The sequence below is a fragment of the Coturnix japonica genome, chromosome 1 (genome assembly GCF_054131305.1).
Source record: "Coturnix japonica strain WE chromosome 1, WE-NBRP24, whole genome shotgun sequence".
NCBI classification, from domain to species: domain Eukaryota; kingdom Metazoa; phylum Chordata; class Aves; order Galliformes; family Phasianidae; genus Coturnix; species Coturnix japonica.
Window position 1 is genome coordinate 43,475,935 of NC_140663.1, and position 19,290 is coordinate 43,495,224.

Here is a 19,290-nt window from a genome sequence, read left to right on the forward strand (position 1 = left end):
TGTCCCTTTGGAATGAGATTTTTTGCCCAGAATAATAGGTAGACTTGAGGAAATGTCTCTTTGGGGCAAAGGTGCATTAGAAAGGGCAGGAAGTCCTAGGCAGTCAAAGTAGATTTAAATGACTGATCTCTCAACTTTCTTTCAGCTTCAAGAATCAAGAACAGTGGTTCTACTGCCTCTGCCTCCGTCATTCTTCCTAGTGTAATTGGCATTTTCTTGTGCTTGGCCAGGCAATGACTGATTCTCTGGCTACATCCAGATATATACACTGGAATAACAGACAAGAAAAAACAGCTGTGTGAACTGCTTGACTTTCTGAGCAGATCCATGAAAGCTTGGTGCTGCCATTCCATTGGAAATCCAATGTCAAGAAATGCAGAACTTTAGGCACCTGAGAAATACTAGCATTAGAAATGAGGGCACTTAGGAAATGTGTCTTTGCTTTTAGTGAAGACTGAAATGAGTTGCCTGACACTCAGCATTTCACATCAGATATAGACACATGCAATGGCAGAGACCATCATGTAATTATTTAAATGTAGTGGCATGTTCTAGCAAGCTGAACAGCTGCTGCGAAAGAAATCCTGAAACGTGTTTACCTGCACAGTTTAAACAGATTTAATGCTGAACTATTTTGCGATCATCTTGTTCTGTATGTATATCTCACACCACAGTTTTGTTTTGTTTGCTTTACCATTCATTTCAAATAATTGATCAACAGATCTTTATTATTATTATTCCTAAATGCTCAGAGGCACTAAGTACAGATTTCAGAAAGGGCTGGGAAGATGAGAAACAGCTGTCACAGGTACATCTTGAATGTATGCGTTCAGGCTTGCTTGATCTTCTTCCTATGTGAGAATTAAAGGAATCAAGGTGGACTTGTGACACGTTGGCACATTTATGTCTCTTGCAACTTTTCTGCTATTGCTGGGATGCAGCCTTCAATCATTTTAACAAAGATTTGGAACGCTTCACATGGCGGCCTCAGCACCCTGAAAGCCTCCTCTAAGCAGTCAGCTGCTACTTTCAGGCTTTTCTTTATGGATCTATGTCCTTGGAGGAGGGTCTGTATGAAAGCAAAAAGTGAAGAGTCGGAGGATACAGAACGAAGCCTGAGCTGTTGTGATGTTTCACCTGCGGAGGATCTGCCTCTTGTGGTGGTTGGTGTCCCATTCTGTTGCAGCATCTTAATGATATCAGCATAGTCCATGAGAAGTTCTGACACGTGGAGGGATAAAGCAGGTGAACTCAGTAATTGCTCCATAGCAGACTCGAATGAGCCAGGGAAATTATCAAGTTTTAACAACACTGCAACCAGTGCGCCCAAGATGCCTCCTATGATCCCTTTATAATTTTCATAGATTTCTTTTACTGCAGCCATTTTTTCCTGTAGAGAGAGGATGGGACCAGAAATTCTAGCATACAACCTTAGCTTCATGCTTTCCTGTACATCTTTGTCTTTTGTTTCCATCGTGGCTTGCATGTCTTTTAAAGCACTGATGAGGAGCTGCAGGTTCTCTTTAATGCTGAAATTTTCTTTTACTGCCAAAATGGGGAAGTTGGTGCCAAGATGCTGATTGAGGATCTTGAATATTGTATTGGTTGCAGAGACATAAATATACACTAATTCATACAGATTCTGGCAGGCCTTCACCAGCCTATCTTTATCGCTGCTAAAACCGAGGCGGGCTAACATTTCTGAAGGAGGTGTCTGGCTCTGGAAAGCAAACAGAGGAAATTTAGCTAACACAGAGGGAAAATACAAATATTTTCAGCTAGAATGTCACATTTCTGAAATGAATATTAGAGATTATCAAACCACTTTACTCTCCCCACAAGACCTCAGTGTTAGAAAAAAACCCACAGAAAAAGCTCTTAATCAGCCTTTGCAGTGATCTTACCAAACTGGCCTGCAAAATATGGTGTCAGAAGCTGTAGGTACGGTTATTCTTATGGATGCAGGAGTTATGAATCTGACCTTCAGCATGTCATCTGAAAAGCAATAGCAGAGGTGCAGATGAAGTATTCTCACAGTTTATATTTATTGGTAAAGTTGTCTAAGTCCTCTCAGGCAATCTACATTACATCATCCTTAGAACTATAGTCCTTCAGTTTGTATATAGTAGTGGGTATGCACAAAAGTAAACATATTACAGGAGTCTTCACATGTTGGGCTTTTTTTATTGTTCTGAGAACAGTAAGTTGTACCATCCCCTTTCAGCAGTGGCTATGGATACTTCTGACATAGGCAGATGGATTCATGCTGTCCCTATTCTCTTCAGGAACAAAAGGCCTTTGGAGGACCTAACAATTGTAAACTAGCATGAAATAAATTGCAGTGTGTTAAAATTAAAAGGAAGGGAAAATGAGGAAGAAAATGAAGAGAACTCAGGTAAACATCACACAATAAAATTAATGGCAAGCAGGCAGGCAGCAGGACCCAGCTGAAGCCCAGGCTCTGGATTCCTGACTCATCACATGCTGCTGGAAAACACCAGAGGAACACAGTGGAAACAGGATGAGATCACTGTCCTGTACACATTCAGCTGTTTGAAAGAGCACTTGGGCACAATCAGGTAGGCAGTCTGAATGTTTAACTAGAAAAACCTCTGGGCAAAAACATTCCTGGAGGTGGAGAAATAGACAAAAATATGGAAACGTATGCAGCCTGCTTAACTCTAAAAAGTGAATGTTAGTGAAGTGTCAATGTGAAGAATAAGAGATAATATATGTTTAAGGGACATAACATCAAAAGAAACTACTGGAAGCTGAAAGAATCGTGCATAAAGAACAGATGCTATTAGTATTCTCCGTAGCTTTCTAGTAGGTAAAATGTTCATTGAAATGCTCTTTCTCTTAGAACATTGTGTCTTCTCAGTTTGTATAAATGGGGGTTAACAAATGACCTTTCAACTTAGCGTCGGTGAAGTGGAAAGGATTAATATCATACTGAGTCAGAGTACAAGCCAAAAACATCCCAGAAGCATAAGGAATCATACCTTGAGCTGGCAGAACTTTTTGTTTCCTGAAAGTCAAAACCTTTCATTGTATGTAACCTGTGCTTCCTCTAGCCTTAAGAAAGATAAGTTAAAGAGTTTATTCCCTTGACAGAACTACAAGGTAAGTGTCTGAAACAACAATGTACTGTGCAAAATAGTGTGGAAAAAAATCATGAGAGAACTGCCTTGAGGTTCAACAGTAACACTGAAAGTTGGGTAGAGGAGTGTTGAGATTGTTCTGCTTTTCCATAGTGATCTTGTTGGGCAATATGTATTTAGTGAAATACAGCAGGATTCACAGTTAGCTGATAATGCAGGAACTACAAAGGACAAAAATGGCACAAATGTATCTTTCAAACAATCACAAATGTAGACTTTCAATGAGAAAAGTCTAGCTAGTCTCCTACACCTGATTAGTTGTAGCTGTAACTGTAGTATATAGATCACTGAGAGAATGAAGATTTATCTTGGAAATGCTTAGCAGTGGCTCAGATTTGCAATAAAAGGGTTGAGAAAGCTTCACAAAAGAGACCAGTTATCCTACTCATTCATTGTTTGGCTCCATTGCAATGTAAGATGAGGGTGCTGAAGTCAAAATCATTTTTACTTTGCATCCAGTGATGGGTTAAAAGAAAGTGGTTACAGAGAGGGAGTGTGGCTGCATAAGCGGGGCAGACCAGACAGGTTGCTGCCTGCTGCACCGAGGCAGTCTGACATCGCAGGCATCCTGAAGGAGTTGACATGGCACACTGAATGTCAGAGGGCTGCCTGTAGCTGCTTGGCATTCAGCAGTGAAAAAATCAACAGAGACTTCATGGCATTAGGAGGGAATGTGATTAGGAACACTGAAGAAAGAACCAGTGAAGGAAGAGGGGCTACATATCAGGAAAGAAATCACCTTGGAAGTTGTGTGTAAGTGATACAGGTATAGATGAGTTTGTTATAGATAATTTTGCTACTCTCTATGAATTCCCAAATGTGATTTAGTATGCATACAAATTTCCTATATTTCTCTTGAATGGGATAAGAAATAAACTACAGTGGCTTAAAACACCCTTATGCTGATACAGACTGCACAGTCATTATAGTCATCGAAAAATCGGATGCCACTAATTGAAAAAGAAGTAGGCTGACAGAGAAGTATGTCTAGAAAAGGCCTTTCATTTCCACACCTTATTTTAGATTTCGCTGACTAGATGAGCCTTTCCTGTTCTTTGGTGAACTAGTTCAGCTTCTACCATCTGCAGTTTGCTAAGTGAGGGAAGACTCACGTTCATTTTACTGATCTAATTGCATATTTGTTAGCTGGTTCTGATGCTCTGAGCATGTCCAATGTCTCATAAGCTTCTTTTTGAATAATTGGCTAGGGATACATAACAGCATTTAAGATTTATGGATATACAAGCTGTGTCTTTGGATTTGATTTGCCAAGTATAAAAAGAGCTAATGAGGCAGAGACAAAATAGTCTACATTTCATTGCTTATTAAGTCCTGGGACTATGGGTGTTAAACAGAGTGAGAATCTTCTTTTCTCTCTTGAAGTAGTTTATTCCTGAAGAATGGCACTGAGTGACCTCATTTACCCAGAAAACCCCAGGAGACGGCAAGAACTGATCCATCTGCACCAGGAATTGCTTGGCTGCATGTCCATGAATTTCCATGCAACAAATGAGCTGGCTGAAGTTCTGAATGCACACCTGGGGTGTACTATCACCCACATCAAGATGAGAGAGAGCAGCACTGTCAAAGAGAACTGTGATATTATCATTCGAGCGATGCGTGAGATTCAGTGTCAAGTACAGAAGATTGATGGGGACATGAAGGAGAAGCTGGAGCCTGTGCTGTACCAGAAACTGTACGACATCAAAGAGCCTGAGCTGGAGAAAATTGCAATAGCCCATAAAGTTTCTTCCATTCTTCTTGGAGAAGCGACTTCAGCTGCTGGGATGGTAGCTGTCAAACTACTTAGCTCCAACCTTATCACTATCACTGTCTGCAAACTTGTCAGCCTCCTCGCGCAGATTGGGGCATCTGTTCTTGGGGGGATCAGCATTACTGTCCTTGGGCTCGGCATGGAAATGATTCTCCATGCCATTCTGGGAGCTGTGGAGAGGAATCAGCTGCTGGCAGCTGTGAGGAGCTATGAGGAGCACCTGGCTGAATTTAAAGAAGCCTCAGAAAAATACCAGCGTGCCATACATGAAGTGACTTCTTTGGTTAGACATCAAGTTCAGTGAATGGAAAGGCAACCCTTTAAATATGTGGTATCTCTTCTTCATCTGTTTTCCAGGATGCATTGTAGATGAAATACTATTAGTACTGGTGACAGTGATATGCACTGCTGGAGCAGAAGTGGTGAGAAGGTACAATTTTTCTCTCCCAGATTTTCTCCACCAAAGTTACATTATAATGGGAAAAAATGATTTCAGCAAAATAACCCATATGATCATCTGGGCAGCTGTAGTCGTTAAATTCTTAGTGTGGATTTGTGCTAAATCTGACAGGCTGATTTCCCCATTCATAGAAGCGCTTATAAGGACTAGCTGAAGGACACGTAACTCCTATTTCCTGTGCCATTCTTCCCTGAGGAGCCAGCCAGATCTTTATACACATTCTAATATTAGCAGATTAACAGATAGGAAAATCATGGGCTTATGGACACAACATCTGTAGTGCTCCTAGAGTATCTAGCTGTGAGCAACATCTTGTTATCAGTATTGTCCTGCTCCTGTCCACTCACAGGTTCTGTGCACACTTGCTGCTTTATTGATCAAATGGCATTACATGCTTACACAAGGATTTGTAAGATTACAGCCCTATTAATGAGCTAAATTTACTTACAAGTACTTTACGAGTCACCAGTGTGGGACTGCTAAAAATACTCTGATTCTATATTTCACAACTTGCCACCAAATGGACTTATTGTGCAGACTTTCAGCACAAAGCTAGAAGCAAGGGCATGATCTACTGTCAAGCTCTGATTTGCTGTGGTTTGCTTTTTTTCTCTCAGTCACATAGAATTTAGGAATTAATAAAAATGTATCTAAATATTCTCAGAGCTCTCTTTTCTGCACTTGGTTTATTTGTTTTAATTGTCATGAGAAATCAATCTCAAACCAAATCAAGAGAAAAGAATATTAAAATCCTTCATTATGGATGCAGCTTATAAATTCTTTGTACGTGCTTGTGAAAATTCAGCATCAAATATTGGTTAGATAATGCCTGGAAAAATGAGGAGATGGGTGAGATTACATCAAGGAAGCTGTCTACTGCCATCTTACATTCCGTTTTGGTGCTGTGTGTGTGTGTACATACAATTTCCCCCCCCCTTTTCTCCTACTCCCACTTTATTGTGTTTTTTTTTTTTTCTCTTCTGTTTTCACCAGCGTGGGAGCCACTAGATGGCAGTGCAGCTGCTGGCCCTCAAGCATCTCTGAGCCATCAGTGACAAAGTTCAGATGCCAGAGAGGCCATTGCTGACTTGATTAACTGGGACCAGCACAAGCCACAGGCTGGGCAATGTGAGCCAGGAGAGGCAATTCAGAGGAAGCAAAAAACATTGCATTACCTAGACATAAGCTTTTGTGTTGTCATGATGACCTAAAGCATCTTGTTTAATGTGTAACGTAGTCTCACTCCTGTCCTGTACAGCAGTGAGTTTAAGGGCGGCTGTTTAGAGGCAAGAGGCTGTACAAACTACAGCTGCAGAAGCAGTGCCATTTTGAGTTTTGCTTCTGCTTTCTGTGCACCAATTTACGTTATAAGTTAGGGAGAAAAAGCTTGCCATGTACCTTTATGAGATTGTCAGTCACTGCTATAGGAGAAAAGCAGAGTTAAACAGAAGCAAATCTATTTACTTTTCAGGGAGCTTACCCACATTTTCTTGAAAGCAAATTCTAAGCAGTGCCATTGGAAGCAGGGCACAAAATGAATAACCTAAAAATACAGTTTCTATTCACCTTTTGATTGATTCTTGGTCCTGCTGGGCCTAGTGGAAGGATGTCTTCCATGCAAAACCAGGTGCCTGAGATGTCCTCATGTCCATAAGATGCTGAAGTTGCTGGAGCCCAGCAGGCCGGAGCCTTTCCTACAGCTTAAGGGGCAGAGAAGGCTGTGAGCCCACAGAAGCCTGGTCAGAACCCCAGGGAGCTGACCTCATAGTGGGGCATAGCACCTCCCAGCCCCACGAGGCAGTTCTGAGGTTAAAATAACCCAACGCCTTCCTTTCCACAACTCCATGAAGAAAAAATATCCGTGGGACTTGCTGATTTCACTGACAGTTGTTATTAGACTTTTCTAATAGTCAGTAGATGTTCATGAGAGAAAGCAGTTGTGGCCACCATGGTAACGCATTGCCCTGAGCCCAGTATTCATAGAATCACAAGGTTGGAAAGGACCTATAAGATCATCTAGTCCAACCGTCCTCCCTTTACCATACCTACAGAAAAACATGAAACCATATCTCCTAGCTCTCCCTATTCAAATGCCTCTTGAACGCTGCCAGGGATGGCGACTCCACCACCTCCCTGGGCAGCCATTCCAGTGCCTGACCACTCTCTGAGAGAAAAAGTTCCTTCTTATGTCCAGTCTAAACCTCATCTGATACAACTTGTGGCCATTCCCTCGGGTCCTGTCGCCACAGGGAGGGACCCAACCTGTGTGAGGAGCAGGCACGGCACGTGTTTGATGCACATGGTGGAGGTGCTCCCATCACACCACTCATGTATTCCCTCCCTGCTCAACGTGTGGGCACAGAATGAAGAATTAAATCTGTATAATACACATGCTCTAAAATAAGCAGAACTCCATTGCTAAGCAACCAATGGCCTCATTTGGCTGCTGAAGCTGTCAGCAAAATCATCTTTACCCTGCTTCTTTCTACCATGGGATTTAAATTACATCTATTTATTTCTCTCAGCGTCCATTAAACAGTGAAAAAGTCTCACAACAATGCAGATTTTTCAAGGCTTTATTTCCCAATCCCCACAATCCGCCACCATCCCGGCAGCCCCCGCGCGTACCAGAACGGCAACGGGATCATAGATCTCAAAGCTGCTCTGAGAGGCACTGGGCGGCACTCGTGCTTTACGACAATCGTGCTTTACGGCGCTCGTGCTTTACAGCGGCGCGCTACTCCGTCCCGGTTCAAGATGGCGGTGCGGCAGCGGCGGGCAGCGCGGTGGTGGTAGAGGCCGCGGCGGCGGTGGGAGGGAACTGAGCCACCCCCGCCCCGCCTTGCCCCACCGGGCCGAGTGGTGAGAGGAAAGGGATGGGGCTGGGCTGGGGGAAGGGAAAGAAAGCGGGGGGTGGAAGGCGGTTGGCGCTGCCGCCTTCTTCCTTTCCCCCAGCATCCCTCGAGGGAGGAGGGGAGGCTTTCGTGTACTTCGATGGGAGACTTTCTGCCTCGCTTCTCAGTGCTCACAAAGCACGCGTTGGGGTGGTTGTTTTTCTCCTCCTCCTACAGCGATTATCTTGTGTGGACCCTCCTTTTTACCCTAAAAGAATTTGGGATCGAGGTTTGAGAACGTTATTCTCTTTGAGAAAGGCAGTGCCTCTGATTGTATTTCTGCAGTTGGCTGTAAGTTAAAGAAATGCCCGAAGGCAGGAAAGAACCCTTCATTAGAATAGTCTTTCCTTACTGATCATTGTGATGCGGCTTGAAACAGATTGAGATGGCATAAGGGCAGTGGTGTGTGATGAGAAAAAGAATGTGTACAGAGTGGTTTTTGATGGATGGGGTAGTTGGTGGTTGGTAGGGAAGAAGTCAAGGGCATCCTAGAAGTCTGGGCAAAGAAGGATGTTTATGGGAAACATTTGCAATAGAGATGTTTTATGTGATTAAGTGGAAAGCTAGAAAGGCTCTGCCATGCTTATGTTATGGAGGGATACGATAACAGTTAAAATAATGCATTTTATTTTTCTAAAAGCAAGAAGCTTTCAGGTTTAAGTCTTGAGGTGAAGAACAAGCTGACTTGTTTAAAGTATGCACTTCAACTGCTTACTTACAACTGCTTTATAAGTGATACTTAGTAAAAATAAGATGGTTTTGATGTGAATGCCCAAACTTGTATTCTGAGATCCTCCAATCCTGTATTTGAGGTTTTCTTTTGTTCGATTGTTTGTCAACCTACTACTACAAAGAGGATGAACAAGCACACGAGTCCTGCTTATGTATAGGACCTGAAATTATGGTCATCTTTTCCAGGTCTTTTTCAGTTCTTTTATTTTGAAGCAGAAGAGAAAAAGTCAAAATGGGGCGGAGATCTACATCATCCACCAAGAGTGGGAAATTCATGAATCCCACAGACCAAGCTCGTAAGTACCCATAGAAGTTAAGCAAAAGGAAATGGGGAGTCCCAGGCAAGCAGATAAAAATCTTCCTCTGAGGGGAAGATCATCACTTCTGACTGAGAACTGACTTTCCCAAACCCAAAAAGTACTGTCTCCATTTTGGCTGGTGTAGAAACTTGCCAAGAAGCTACTGGTTTGCATACCATTGCTGCTTCACACTGTTTGTCCCTTAATTCTTACTCTAATTGTCACTGGCAATTTCTAACTATAGAAACAGTTAAGTTTCTATACTTAACTGTTGGCTGTCCTGCTTCTTGAGGTGTAGGTAATCTATCTGAGGCTAGAATTTGTGGAATGGTCACATTTTGCCAAGGCTCAGGTTACTGGAGGGAGTTGTCTGACCTTGTTTTCCTTTTTGTAATGTACTGCATTTTCAGTGCTACACAGAAACAGAAAGCCCAGGCTTCTGCTGTGAGCGTGCTTTGTTTCAGATGTGTATTCAAAACCTGCATATTTTTAAAGGGCATTGTTTCTTGTTGGCACTATATCTCAGCGGCAGTCTTTTACATTGCATGCATCACTGTGCCTTTTTTTGTCTATTGTTCTTTTCTGTATAAAAACATCGCTGTTTCTAGAGGCCTAAATACTTCTGTATTGCATTTTCTTTCTATATAACACCTATGAAACAGATTTCTATTTCATGCTGTATTTGTCTATCAACAGGAAGATAAGTTTTAAAGTTTCCTTTTGTTTAATGAAATATGAAAAATGAATGAGCTGTTAAAAAATAGCACTTGTTAAAATGGAGGAAAAGTTGTTTGTGAGTTTGATCCGCTCTTTCAAATTGTTTTTTTTTTTCTCTTCTTTTTTCTTCCCTCTCTCTAGGAAAGGAAGCTCGGAAAAGGGAACTAAAAAAGGTACATAAAGAGATCTGGAGCATTTACTTGGCATTTCCTGTGCTATGTGTTATATTTGTGATTATAAATGACCATGAGTGGTGAATAGACTACTGTTTCAGTTGATCTTGTAAAATTTAGTTAGGGATATACTGTCCAAGCAGTTAAGAAAACACAGAAATCTGGATTTGAATCAAAACAAAACGACCTTTATGTATTTGTTGGCATGATTCATTGTGTTGCTTTTGCCTTTTGGCTTATTTTACTGATTGTGTCTTCATTGGAATGTATGAGTTATAGAAGCATCTGTAAATAGTGAGATAGTGGAATTGCAGCTCCTAGAAGTTCAAAACATCTCTGCTGCTGATTTGTGCTGTGGTTAATATCTGCAAGGCATCTGGAGATGTCTTTTTTTCCCCCCTGTAGATTGGGAGTGTTGAAAAAGAATTGTTTGATACAAAGATTTTTCTTTCTCCTGTGTCTCTTTTCTGATCTCCTTGATTTTTGATCCTCTTAGAACAAAAAGCAACGAATGATGGTACGAGCGGCTGTACTGAAGATGAAAGACCCAAAGCAGATCATCCGGGACATGGAAAAATTGGATGAGATGGGTGAGTAAGGGAGGTATTGGGTGTTGGAGATAGTAGTCAAACACTGAGTAATGATTATATTAGTGACCTTCGGTCTTAACATTGCAGACTTACTGGAAATACGAACTGCAAGTGGTTTGGTTTGAAGTTGTTTCGTTAATTTTGATTGTAAAGTAGAGTAACTTTTGAGTTTTTGGCTTGCTTTTGCTGTCTTTGATTAGAGTTTAACCCAGTGCAGCAGCCACAGCTTAATGAAAAGGTGCTAAAGGATAAACGCAAAAAGCTCCGTGAGACTTTTGAGCGTATCTTACGGCTCTATGAGAAGGAGAATCCTGACATCTATAAAGAACTGCGCAAGTTGGAAGTGGAGTATGAGCAGAAGAGAGCACAACTCAGCCAGTATTTTGATGCTGTCAAGGTAATGCTTGTAGTATTGAGGCTTGTGACTGTACTATGTACTCCTCTTTAGGTGCAACAGTTTGAAAAGAAAGGCCTTTATAAGGGACCAGTAAATATTTAGTTAATATTAGGCACACGTACTGGGTTGCTTAGTAACTCCAGATGGTGTGGAGGATGAGAAGTCTGTATTTCTCTCTCTTATATTGATTTAATTTATCAATAGATTAAAGGGAAAAGGGAAAACTGATCAGATCAACATCAGAATCTGTTTTGTGAATTAAGGAGAGAGAGAACATATGAATGTGCGGTTAGCATTTCTGCTAAATCTGGATCTGGAAATAGTTATTTGGCATTTATTTGAGGACCTTTCTGCATAATTCTTCCTGTACGAAAGAATATAATGTTGCATAAAGTGCAAGTATTTAAAATCTTCTGGAACATACAGAGCCTGTGATTTAAGCTTTTTGGATGCTCAGGAGGTGTAGGCAGACTTGTCTACAGTTTTGTTGTTTCAGGGACAGAAGGTCTAAATGGTGATGAATATGTGGCTGGGTTTACCTGAAAGACTGAAGTTTTTCACCTATGCACTGTGTGTGTGATTTGTTTTGTACTGGAGGTATTTACTGCAATATTGACTGCTGTAAGGCAGCATGCCCTCAAAATAGACCTTTGGCAAGTGATGGCAGGTCCCATGTGTCAGGTGTTCTTAAAGATAGTGAGACTGTGCAGTAACTTCTGTGGAAGTGACTCAGTTTTTATTTTTGTGTTTTTCTCTCCCAGAACGCTCAGCATGTTGAAGTGGAAAGTATCCCTTTACCTGACATGCCTCATGCTCCCTCCAACATCCTTATACAAGACATTCCCCTTCCTGGGGCCCAGCCACCTTCTATCCTCAAGAAAACATCAGCCTATGGGTAAGAGGGAAAGGATGCTTGGAGGGGAAAGGAAAACAGGAAATGTTTTTTTACTAGGAAAGAGCTGGGGTTGGAAGCAGAGGTAATATTGAGTAGCAGAAATAGGAAGTTCTGTGAGTGTGAATTGGTTTGTTGTGTGTTTTTTTTTTGTTTTGATTTAAGTGGAAAACCTTAATCTTTCCTTCCTGTTACAGTTTTTGTTTAAACTGATTTGGGTTGTATTTTGTACCTTCTAGCACTTGTCTTTCTGTTTATTGGTCAAACTTAAAGCCCTGCCGTGTTGTTTGAACATAAATGCCCCTTAAACTGTCACGTGGCTTTTTTAGTTTTTTTTGTCTTGCTAATACATTCAGTTTAAATTCCTACTTTATTTGTGTGTCTGGCTCCTCAAGCTAGTATTAGCTAGTATTAGCGCTTCCTATGCAAAAATATATATTTTTTTCTGAGTAGTTTGATTTCACCAACTTGCTGTATAAGCTGTTTGTATTTGTTTGTGGCTTCCCTGGTTTCCATTTTCTGTCTTATTTGCAGACCACCGGTTCGATCTATTTCTATGCTTCCCCCTCCTGGGCTTGGTGTTCCACGTTTACCTCCTGGCAGGAAGCCCCCAGGACCTCCTCCAGGGCCACCCCCACCACAAGTCCTACAGATGTATGGCCGTAAAGTGGGTTTTGCTTTGGAGATGGCTCCTCGAAGGCGAGAAGAAGACGTTTCTTATGGTTCTGAACCAGGCAAGGACTTTCCTATCTCTTTCTGGGTTCTTTCTTGCTGTTGATAGTACTGCTGTGAGCACTGTGCGCTCTAGATAAGGTATCATCTGGGTAATCTGAATGTTTGTACTAGAAGAACTCTTTGTGTGATTTGCAATCTTGAGGTCATTTTGATATATTTCGTAACATCTGCCATTTTGTTATTGAGTCTATTTCTAAATGCTGTATCTTTTATTTACAGCTTGCAGATTTCATTATGTTGCATAAACTGTTTTCCTACGTAGTCTTAGCAAGGCTGAAATGTGTTTTACTCTCTTTTTAAGGAGACAATATGTATATTTGCAGAGAATAAATCTTTCCCCCCACCTTGCTATAAAACGCAGGAAAACAAACAAAAGTCCTAGCACCAAAACTGGGGATACATTTTCAAACAGTTACTGTATTTTCCATACAAGCTTCTATGAATGGGTAGATCAACCTTACTGCATACCAAAAAGGACTGAAATATTTCTAGAGGGGGAAGTTGTATATTGCAGTTCCCTTCACTTATTTACTGCCAGTTAATCAACTGTTAATAGGAAATCTTACCAGCATTCTCCCCAGAATACTCCTTAAGAGTGTGCTAAATAGCAAAGGATTGACAATACATTGCTCACTCTGTTGCTAGGAAGATTCTTCTTACTGTGAACTTAAAATATTCTGCCTTTCCCACCAGTGTGCTTGGAGTTCATGTCTGTCTTAATACTTTGCTTTTCACAGGACAGCGAGGGCATGATGATGATATGTCCAGTACAAGTGAGGATGAAGGCTATCCTGAGGATATGGATCAAGACAAGCATGATGAGAGTAGTGATGATAGTGACAGTGATAGGTCAGATGCAGACAGTGAAGGTGATGACTTCCCACATCGTGATAATGACAAGGAGAGGGAAGGCGGAGAAGAAAAGAAATCAGGTATGATGGGGATTTACAGGTTGGACTTTTGAGTTTTCGGAGGAAAAGTACTACTGAACAGTCTTTGTTTTCCTTACTGTGGGGAAGGGAGAAAAAAGTAGTAGTCTGTTTAGACAAGGAATTTTGTTTTGGCTCATTGAAATTCCAGCTGAAGAATTATTTATTGATGAATATATTTATTGATGAATGTGAAGTATCTGAATGTGCAAGATTTGTCACCTGAAGCATTGAAAGAGCAAAGGATCCCACAACAAATTAAGCCTTACTCTAAAATATACTCATTCTTTGGTGACTTGAATAGTACTTCTGTGATGGCTGCACTATTAATGCTTTTGAATGATGTCTCTTGATTGTTTAAAAGGAGTCCAATTGACAGAAAATCCTAGGTTACCAAAAAGATTGGGAAGAAGATGGCTCTTAATGATGCCCCTAAATAAGAGTTATGTCATAATGATGTATTTTCTGTACCAAGTGAAAGACTTCCATGTGTATTTCATGTATACATTCATCTTTATGTTTTCATATATTATATAAATATGTATCTTATTTTTATATTCACTGATTTATTCTGTTCCCCCTGCCCATTTTTTTTGTTCGTGCTTTGCTTTCCCCAGGTCATAGCGTAAGGTTTGCAGACATGCCTGGGAAATCACGGAAGAAGAAAAAGAACATGAAAGAACTGACTCCACTCCAGGCCATGATGTTAAGAATGGCAGGTGGGTGATATGGATACACTGAGAGGAAGCATGCTATTAGATTTGCAGATGAGGTTTCTCTGGTGAACTTAATTTGCACAATCTGTTTTGTAGAAGTAAATGCATTACTGACATACTTGAAAATCTACTAAGAATGTACGTAAGATGTGGTTAGTTTTAATTTAGATTATTATTTTTAGCCTACTGTGCTCAGACTGTTATCTGCAGGGTTTAATACTTCCTAAAAATATCCCTTTGAAGAAAGGTATTAACACATGGAGTCAAGACTTTTCATTTTAAATCGATACAAAGACAACACTTGTATCTTTTTTGGGGTGGAGGGGAGAGGAGAAAGGAAGCTGGGAGAAGATGGGTTTCTTGGAAGTGGTGGTTATGTCTATTTTGGGGACTAAATAATCTGTGATATTTTCTATTTTAAAAGTTTTATCTCCCACAAACTCAAATAACTGCAGTTCAGATTTATTAATAGAAGTTTTAGTTCCCACAGGAAAGCAGAACTATCTAGTTTTTGTTTTTGTTTTTTTCATTTTGTGTATATTAATTAGTATAATCAGTTTTCATTCCTTTGAGGAGAATTTCTTTTCATTCTTATTTAGTGTTTTATGTTGCCAAATTTATTACTTGTGGACTGATTTTATTAACGTGTCTGTTTCCAGGTCAGGAAATCCCAGAAGAAGGGAGGGAAGTGGAAGAATATTCAGAAGAAGAGGAGGAGGATGAAGAAGACTCAGAGTCTGAAGACACATCGCAACAGCAGCAGCAGCAGCAGCAACATAGTGAGGAGTCTCTTGCAGAGACTGGGTCGTCTACTGCAGCCTCAACTCAGCAGCAATCTTCGCAAGCCGTTGCTTCAAGTCAGATACAGGCACCTCCTATGCCTGGGCCACCTCCACTAGGACCACCTCCAGCCCCTCCATTGAGGCCCCCAGGGCCACCCACTGGCCTCCCTCCTGGCCCTCCACCGGGTGAATATTTGATTTGTTTTGTTTTGAAGAATGCAGGCTCTCAGTACTACAGATGGTTTATCAGTGTCAGGGTTATGAAGCTGCGGAGCGTTTTAGACATTAAGTACAGAAGCCCAGTGTGGTATTTGCTGAGACCTGTGAGGTTTCTTCCATTGTCAGTGTGGTTTTCGTAATGTCTTCCAACAGTTTTGTTTCTGACATCCCCTAGAAGGGGAACCTCAAACCTCAAAGCAGCTATTTTCAGTAGAGTGAAATTACTTTATACATTTCAGGCCAGAAGAACAGCATGAAAAAACTGAAATACTTTCATTTCTAACTATTTAAGTTCAGATAACCCTAGTTTATTAGCCATTCTCAACTGTTGATTCAATACATGGGGAAAAGCCTTCTCCCAAGATGGAGAAAATGTTTGTATTTTAATATAACCAAGAAGCTTTCTTGGTTCTACAACTGTTGCCTCTTCCTGAGACTTTGTAGAAGATCTGTTTAATCTGACAGCTGGCTACTTTGAAAATATCTCTGAAGCTTCTGTTGAAAATCTTCACTATTAGCAGGTGGGATTGTTCTTTTATCCATGAACTGAAGTTTTTAATCTCTTATGTGTATGCTTTCAGGAGCTCCTCCTTTCCTGAGACCTCCTGGTTTACCAGGACTGCGTGGGCCTTTACCTCGACTTCTACCACCAGGTCCCCCACCTGGGCGACCCCCAGGCCCTCCCCCCGGTCCCCCACCTGGTCTGCCCCCAGGCCCTCCTCCTCGTGGGCCCCCTCCTCGCTTGCCACCTCCTGCCCCACCAGGTAAAGTACTCGGAGCCAAGTCTTTCCCTACTTTGTCTTCCCAGTTCTCTGTAATCGTTGTTGTGGTGACCAAGTCAGTATATCTAATTGGAGAATCAGATATTCCTTTAGACCTTAAATAGTTCCCTACTACCATATTGCCTTTGTCCTAGTATGTGCAGCTAAAGGTACGCCCTTAGGTTCTTTCCGGTTGATCCTTTTTGCCATTTCTTTTTATGTATAATAACAAATAATTCCATATCGCTATGTGTATTTTGATAGTAAGAGATCTGGCACCTATAATCAATAATTTCAGTGTTTAAATTTGTGCTTCATTGTTTCTGAATAGGTGATAGTGTGTTGGGACTTTTTTTGTTTTGCTGACTAGTCACGTGTTTTTGATTTTGAAATTCCAGTGGGATAAATCTTCAAGGAAGCTTTTCGCTTTTTAACTTTGAAAGTGGAAAGAGAGCAATATACAGGTTCTTGTGGCTTTCCAAGTCTGCTGAGCAGTTTTCTTGTCCTAATACATCTTCTACCTTCTTGTCGGGAGCTATCTACTGGTGCAATGCTTCTCCCTGTTTCCCTTTCTCTTAAGCCAGAGCCTCTGCATTTTGTTGACAGTTTTTGGCTGAGATTTTGCATTATTTTTGTCCAAAGACTTTTAGCAATTCCAGATAAAGTCAGCTCACCTTTTTTCTTCGTCTTTACAGGTATCCCTCCTCCTCGCCCGGGCATGTTGCGGCCACCTCTGGTGCCTCCATTAGGACCTGCCCCGCCTGGGCTTTATCCACCAGCTCCTCTTCCAAACCCGGGTGTTCTGAGTGCCCCACCCAGCTTGATTCAGCGTCCCAAGGCGGATGACACCAGTGCAGCCACTATTGAGAAGAAGGCCACGGCTACTATCAGTGCCAAGCCACAGATCACTAACCCCAAGGCAGAAATCACTCGCTTTGTGCCCACTGCCTTGCGAGTGCGTAGGGAGAATAAAGGGGCATTGGCTGCCTCCCAGAGAAAACAAGATGATGAGCCTGCTCTCCCATTAACCAAAGCTGCCCCTAAGGCTGGATCGTCTGCCCCTATCTCTGTACAGACAAAGGATGATGTGTATGAAGCCTTCATGAAGGAAATGGAAGGTCTTCTCTGACCTATCCCAATCAGCTTTCCTGCCCTCTGAGCACAGATCAGGCCACCACAGAGGAAGAGGGAAAGGTCTTTCTGCCAGCAATGGAAGGGCTCATATAACAGGGAATGGTTCCCTACCCATGGGTTAACTTGCCAGTACGATCTGAATAGAGGCTGCTGCAGGTGAGGTGCAGCCAGGTACTTCCTTTCAGAGCTCACATGTCCACTTGGAGCAAGGGAATTACAGTCAGTAAGGCAACGCTGCTTCCCTTGAGTCCTCCCACTTCCTTGGAGGAGGTGACGGTGCTCTGTGGAGGGGGTGTAGGAGCTGGGGCTGTCTTTGCTCTTCCCGAATCCTTTCACATCCTGAATGCTCTGGTGAGGGTAGTGGAGCCAATTTTTAAGGAGCCAGAAAAACATTAGCAGCATTTCATACACACATGGTTTTATTTTCTGTACTGTTCCTTTCTGTAAATATTTTATAATCCTGTTGTTTTTGGTTTTTTTTTTGGTTTTTTTTTTTTTTAGTTGCAGTGAGATCAATCATCTTTATTCCGGGTAGTCAGGGCGGTCATTTGTTGCGTATACTGTACACTGGAATTTGGCACCCTGTCCCCTTAACCGTCATCTTGATGGCTTTTCATTGGCAGGGGAACCTTCACTTTGTCTTGTGAAAGACAATAAATATTCAGTGTATCAAAATACTGGCTTCCTTGTGATATATGTAAATCTAGGATACAAATGGAAAATGAGATGGTTCTCATTTTCTAGTATTAAAAAAATATATATGTTTTACTTGCAATGTAGCTTTAGTTCTGTAAATTATACTGACAGAGTCAATCATAGAATCATAGAATTACCCAGGTTGGAAAAGACCTCGAAGATCAAGTCCAACTGCAGCCTCACCATAGTACCCTAAGTCTAACAACCCTCTGCTAAATCATATCTCTGAGCACCACATCCAAATGGCTCTTAAACACATCCAGGGACGGTGATTCAACTACCTCCCTGGGGAGCCTATTCCAATGTTTAACTCCCCTTTCTGTAAAGAAGTGTTTCCTAATGTCCAACCTAAACTTGGACAGAGGTCTTCCAGAAGTCTTTACAAAAAATAAGTTGCAGTCTGTGTCAAATGGGAATATGACTTAATGGTTTCTTGTAGACAAAACCATCTGAAGACCTGTGGGATCAGCTGTGTAGGCAGTAAGACTTTTCCAAATGTATTCCTTCTTCAGAGGGAGATCCGCAGTTTTGAACTAAGTTCTGTCTGAAGTGCTGAATTTGAGCACAAGATTAGGAGTTAGCTATTTATGAAAGTGCCTTTATCTTGTTCTTTAAGAAGGCAACAAAATAAGCCCTGAGAGAGCACAGAAGAGTGGGAGAACTTTGTCCCCGTTGAGTGTCTTGCACTGAACGACTTCAAGGGCTTAAGGGTGAATCCTCTAACAATAAATCAGTTTCTAAGTGAATATAGCCAGACTGGTGGCTGTCATAACATAAATGCTCTTTACTGAAGTCTATTCTTAGGCTGCCAGACTGGTGGATGCCTCAGACCATACCTTTAGTTGGCTGTAAGCCTCAGACTGAGCATTAATGGCTCAGACTTACCATTGATTTTGTTTTCCTTGGTTCTGGAGGCAAACAGAAGAGCTGGATTTGACTATGCAAATCCTCTAGGGAACACGAGGTTATCTTCCTGCAAAGGGTCCGAGGCCAGGCAGGGCACTGCTGCCTCCTGTGTGGTGCACTCCCATAGGACTTCTCCATTCTGTTGTGGCTTTGGATGAACTGCAAAGGCACTGTATGTGTATGCAGGGACTGTATGGAGAAATCAGGTGCACGTAGGGCTGACAGCAGAAACACCCTGTGTTTGGTTTGCCTTAAGCTAAATCAATGTGGGAGATGTTACTTCTTTGTCTCTAGTGCAGATCTAAGTGAAAAGAGCACGAAGC

At 41.6% G+C, this 19,290-nt stretch overlaps 2 protein-coding genes and 1 long non-coding RNA gene across 4 annotated transcripts; 2 read left to right on the top strand and 1 right to left on the bottom strand.

Annotated features, from left to right (window-relative positions):
• Nucleotides 1-707: 707 nt before the first annotated feature.
• Nucleotides 708-7,580, bottom strand: LOC107312338 (uncharacterized). The gene is made up of 3 exons (XR_014934455.1): nucleotides 6,962-7,580; nucleotides 1,905-1,995; nucleotides 708-1,720 (listed from the first exon to the last, which is right to left on the bottom strand). It is a non-coding gene; the product is annotated as an uncharacterized LOC107312338 (long non-coding RNA).
• On the top strand, nucleotides 1,701-6,060 carry SMCO3 (single-pass membrane protein with coiled-coil domains 3). 2 transcript variants are annotated; one of them, XM_015859664.3, is made up of 2 exons: nucleotides 1,701-2,579; nucleotides 4,545-6,060. In XM_015859664.3, exon 2 carries the CDS (start codon nucleotides 4,562-4,564, stop codon nucleotides 5,237-5,239), a length of 678 nt encoding a protein of 225 aa, XP_015715150.2. In that variant the 5' UTR covers nucleotides 1,701-2,579; nucleotides 4,545-4,561; the 3' UTR covers nucleotides 5,240-6,060. The 2 variants fall into 2 exon arrangements, with proteins under 2 accessions (XP_015715150.2, XP_015715158.2); XM_015859672.3 differs by having other exon boundaries at nucleotides 4,548-6,060.
• Nucleotides 7,581-8,129: 549 nt separating the features above from the next.
• WBP11 (WW domain binding protein 11) lies at nucleotides 8,130-18,040 on the top strand. The gene is made up of 12 exons (XM_015859682.2): nucleotides 8,130-8,257; nucleotides 9,208-9,317; nucleotides 10,179-10,210; nucleotides 10,707-10,800; nucleotides 11,001-11,197; nucleotides 11,959-12,092; nucleotides 12,624-12,823; nucleotides 13,562-13,756; nucleotides 14,371-14,472; nucleotides 15,129-15,437; nucleotides 16,052-16,234; nucleotides 16,927-18,040. Exons 2-12 carry the CDS (start codon nucleotides 9,254-9,256, stop codon nucleotides 17,358-17,360), a joined length of 1,944 nt encoding a protein of 647 aa, XP_015715168.2. The 5' UTR covers nucleotides 8,130-8,257; nucleotides 9,208-9,253; the 3' UTR covers nucleotides 17,361-18,040.
• The last annotated feature ends 1,250 nt before the right edge of the window (nucleotides 18,041-19,290 follow it).

Excerpts from the sequence above, each read along its gene's own strand:
- SMCO3 (XM_015859664.3), top strand. The coding sequence starts at position 4,562 with ATGGCACTGAGTGACCTCATTTACCCAGAAAACCCCAGGAGACGGCAA.
- WBP11 (XM_015859682.2), top strand. The coding sequence starts at position 9,254 with ATGGGGCGGAGATCTACATCATCCACCAAGAGTGGGAAATTCATGAAT. Across the intron at positions 9,318-10,178 it reads GAATCCCACAGACCAAGCTC|GAAAGGAAGCTCGGAAAAGG; the intron begins GTAAGTACCCAT and ends CCCTCTCTCTAG. Across the intron at positions 13,757-14,370 it reads CGGAGAAGAAAAGAAATCAG|GTCATAGCGTAAGGTTTGCA; the intron begins GTATGATGGGGA and ends TGCTTTCCCCAG.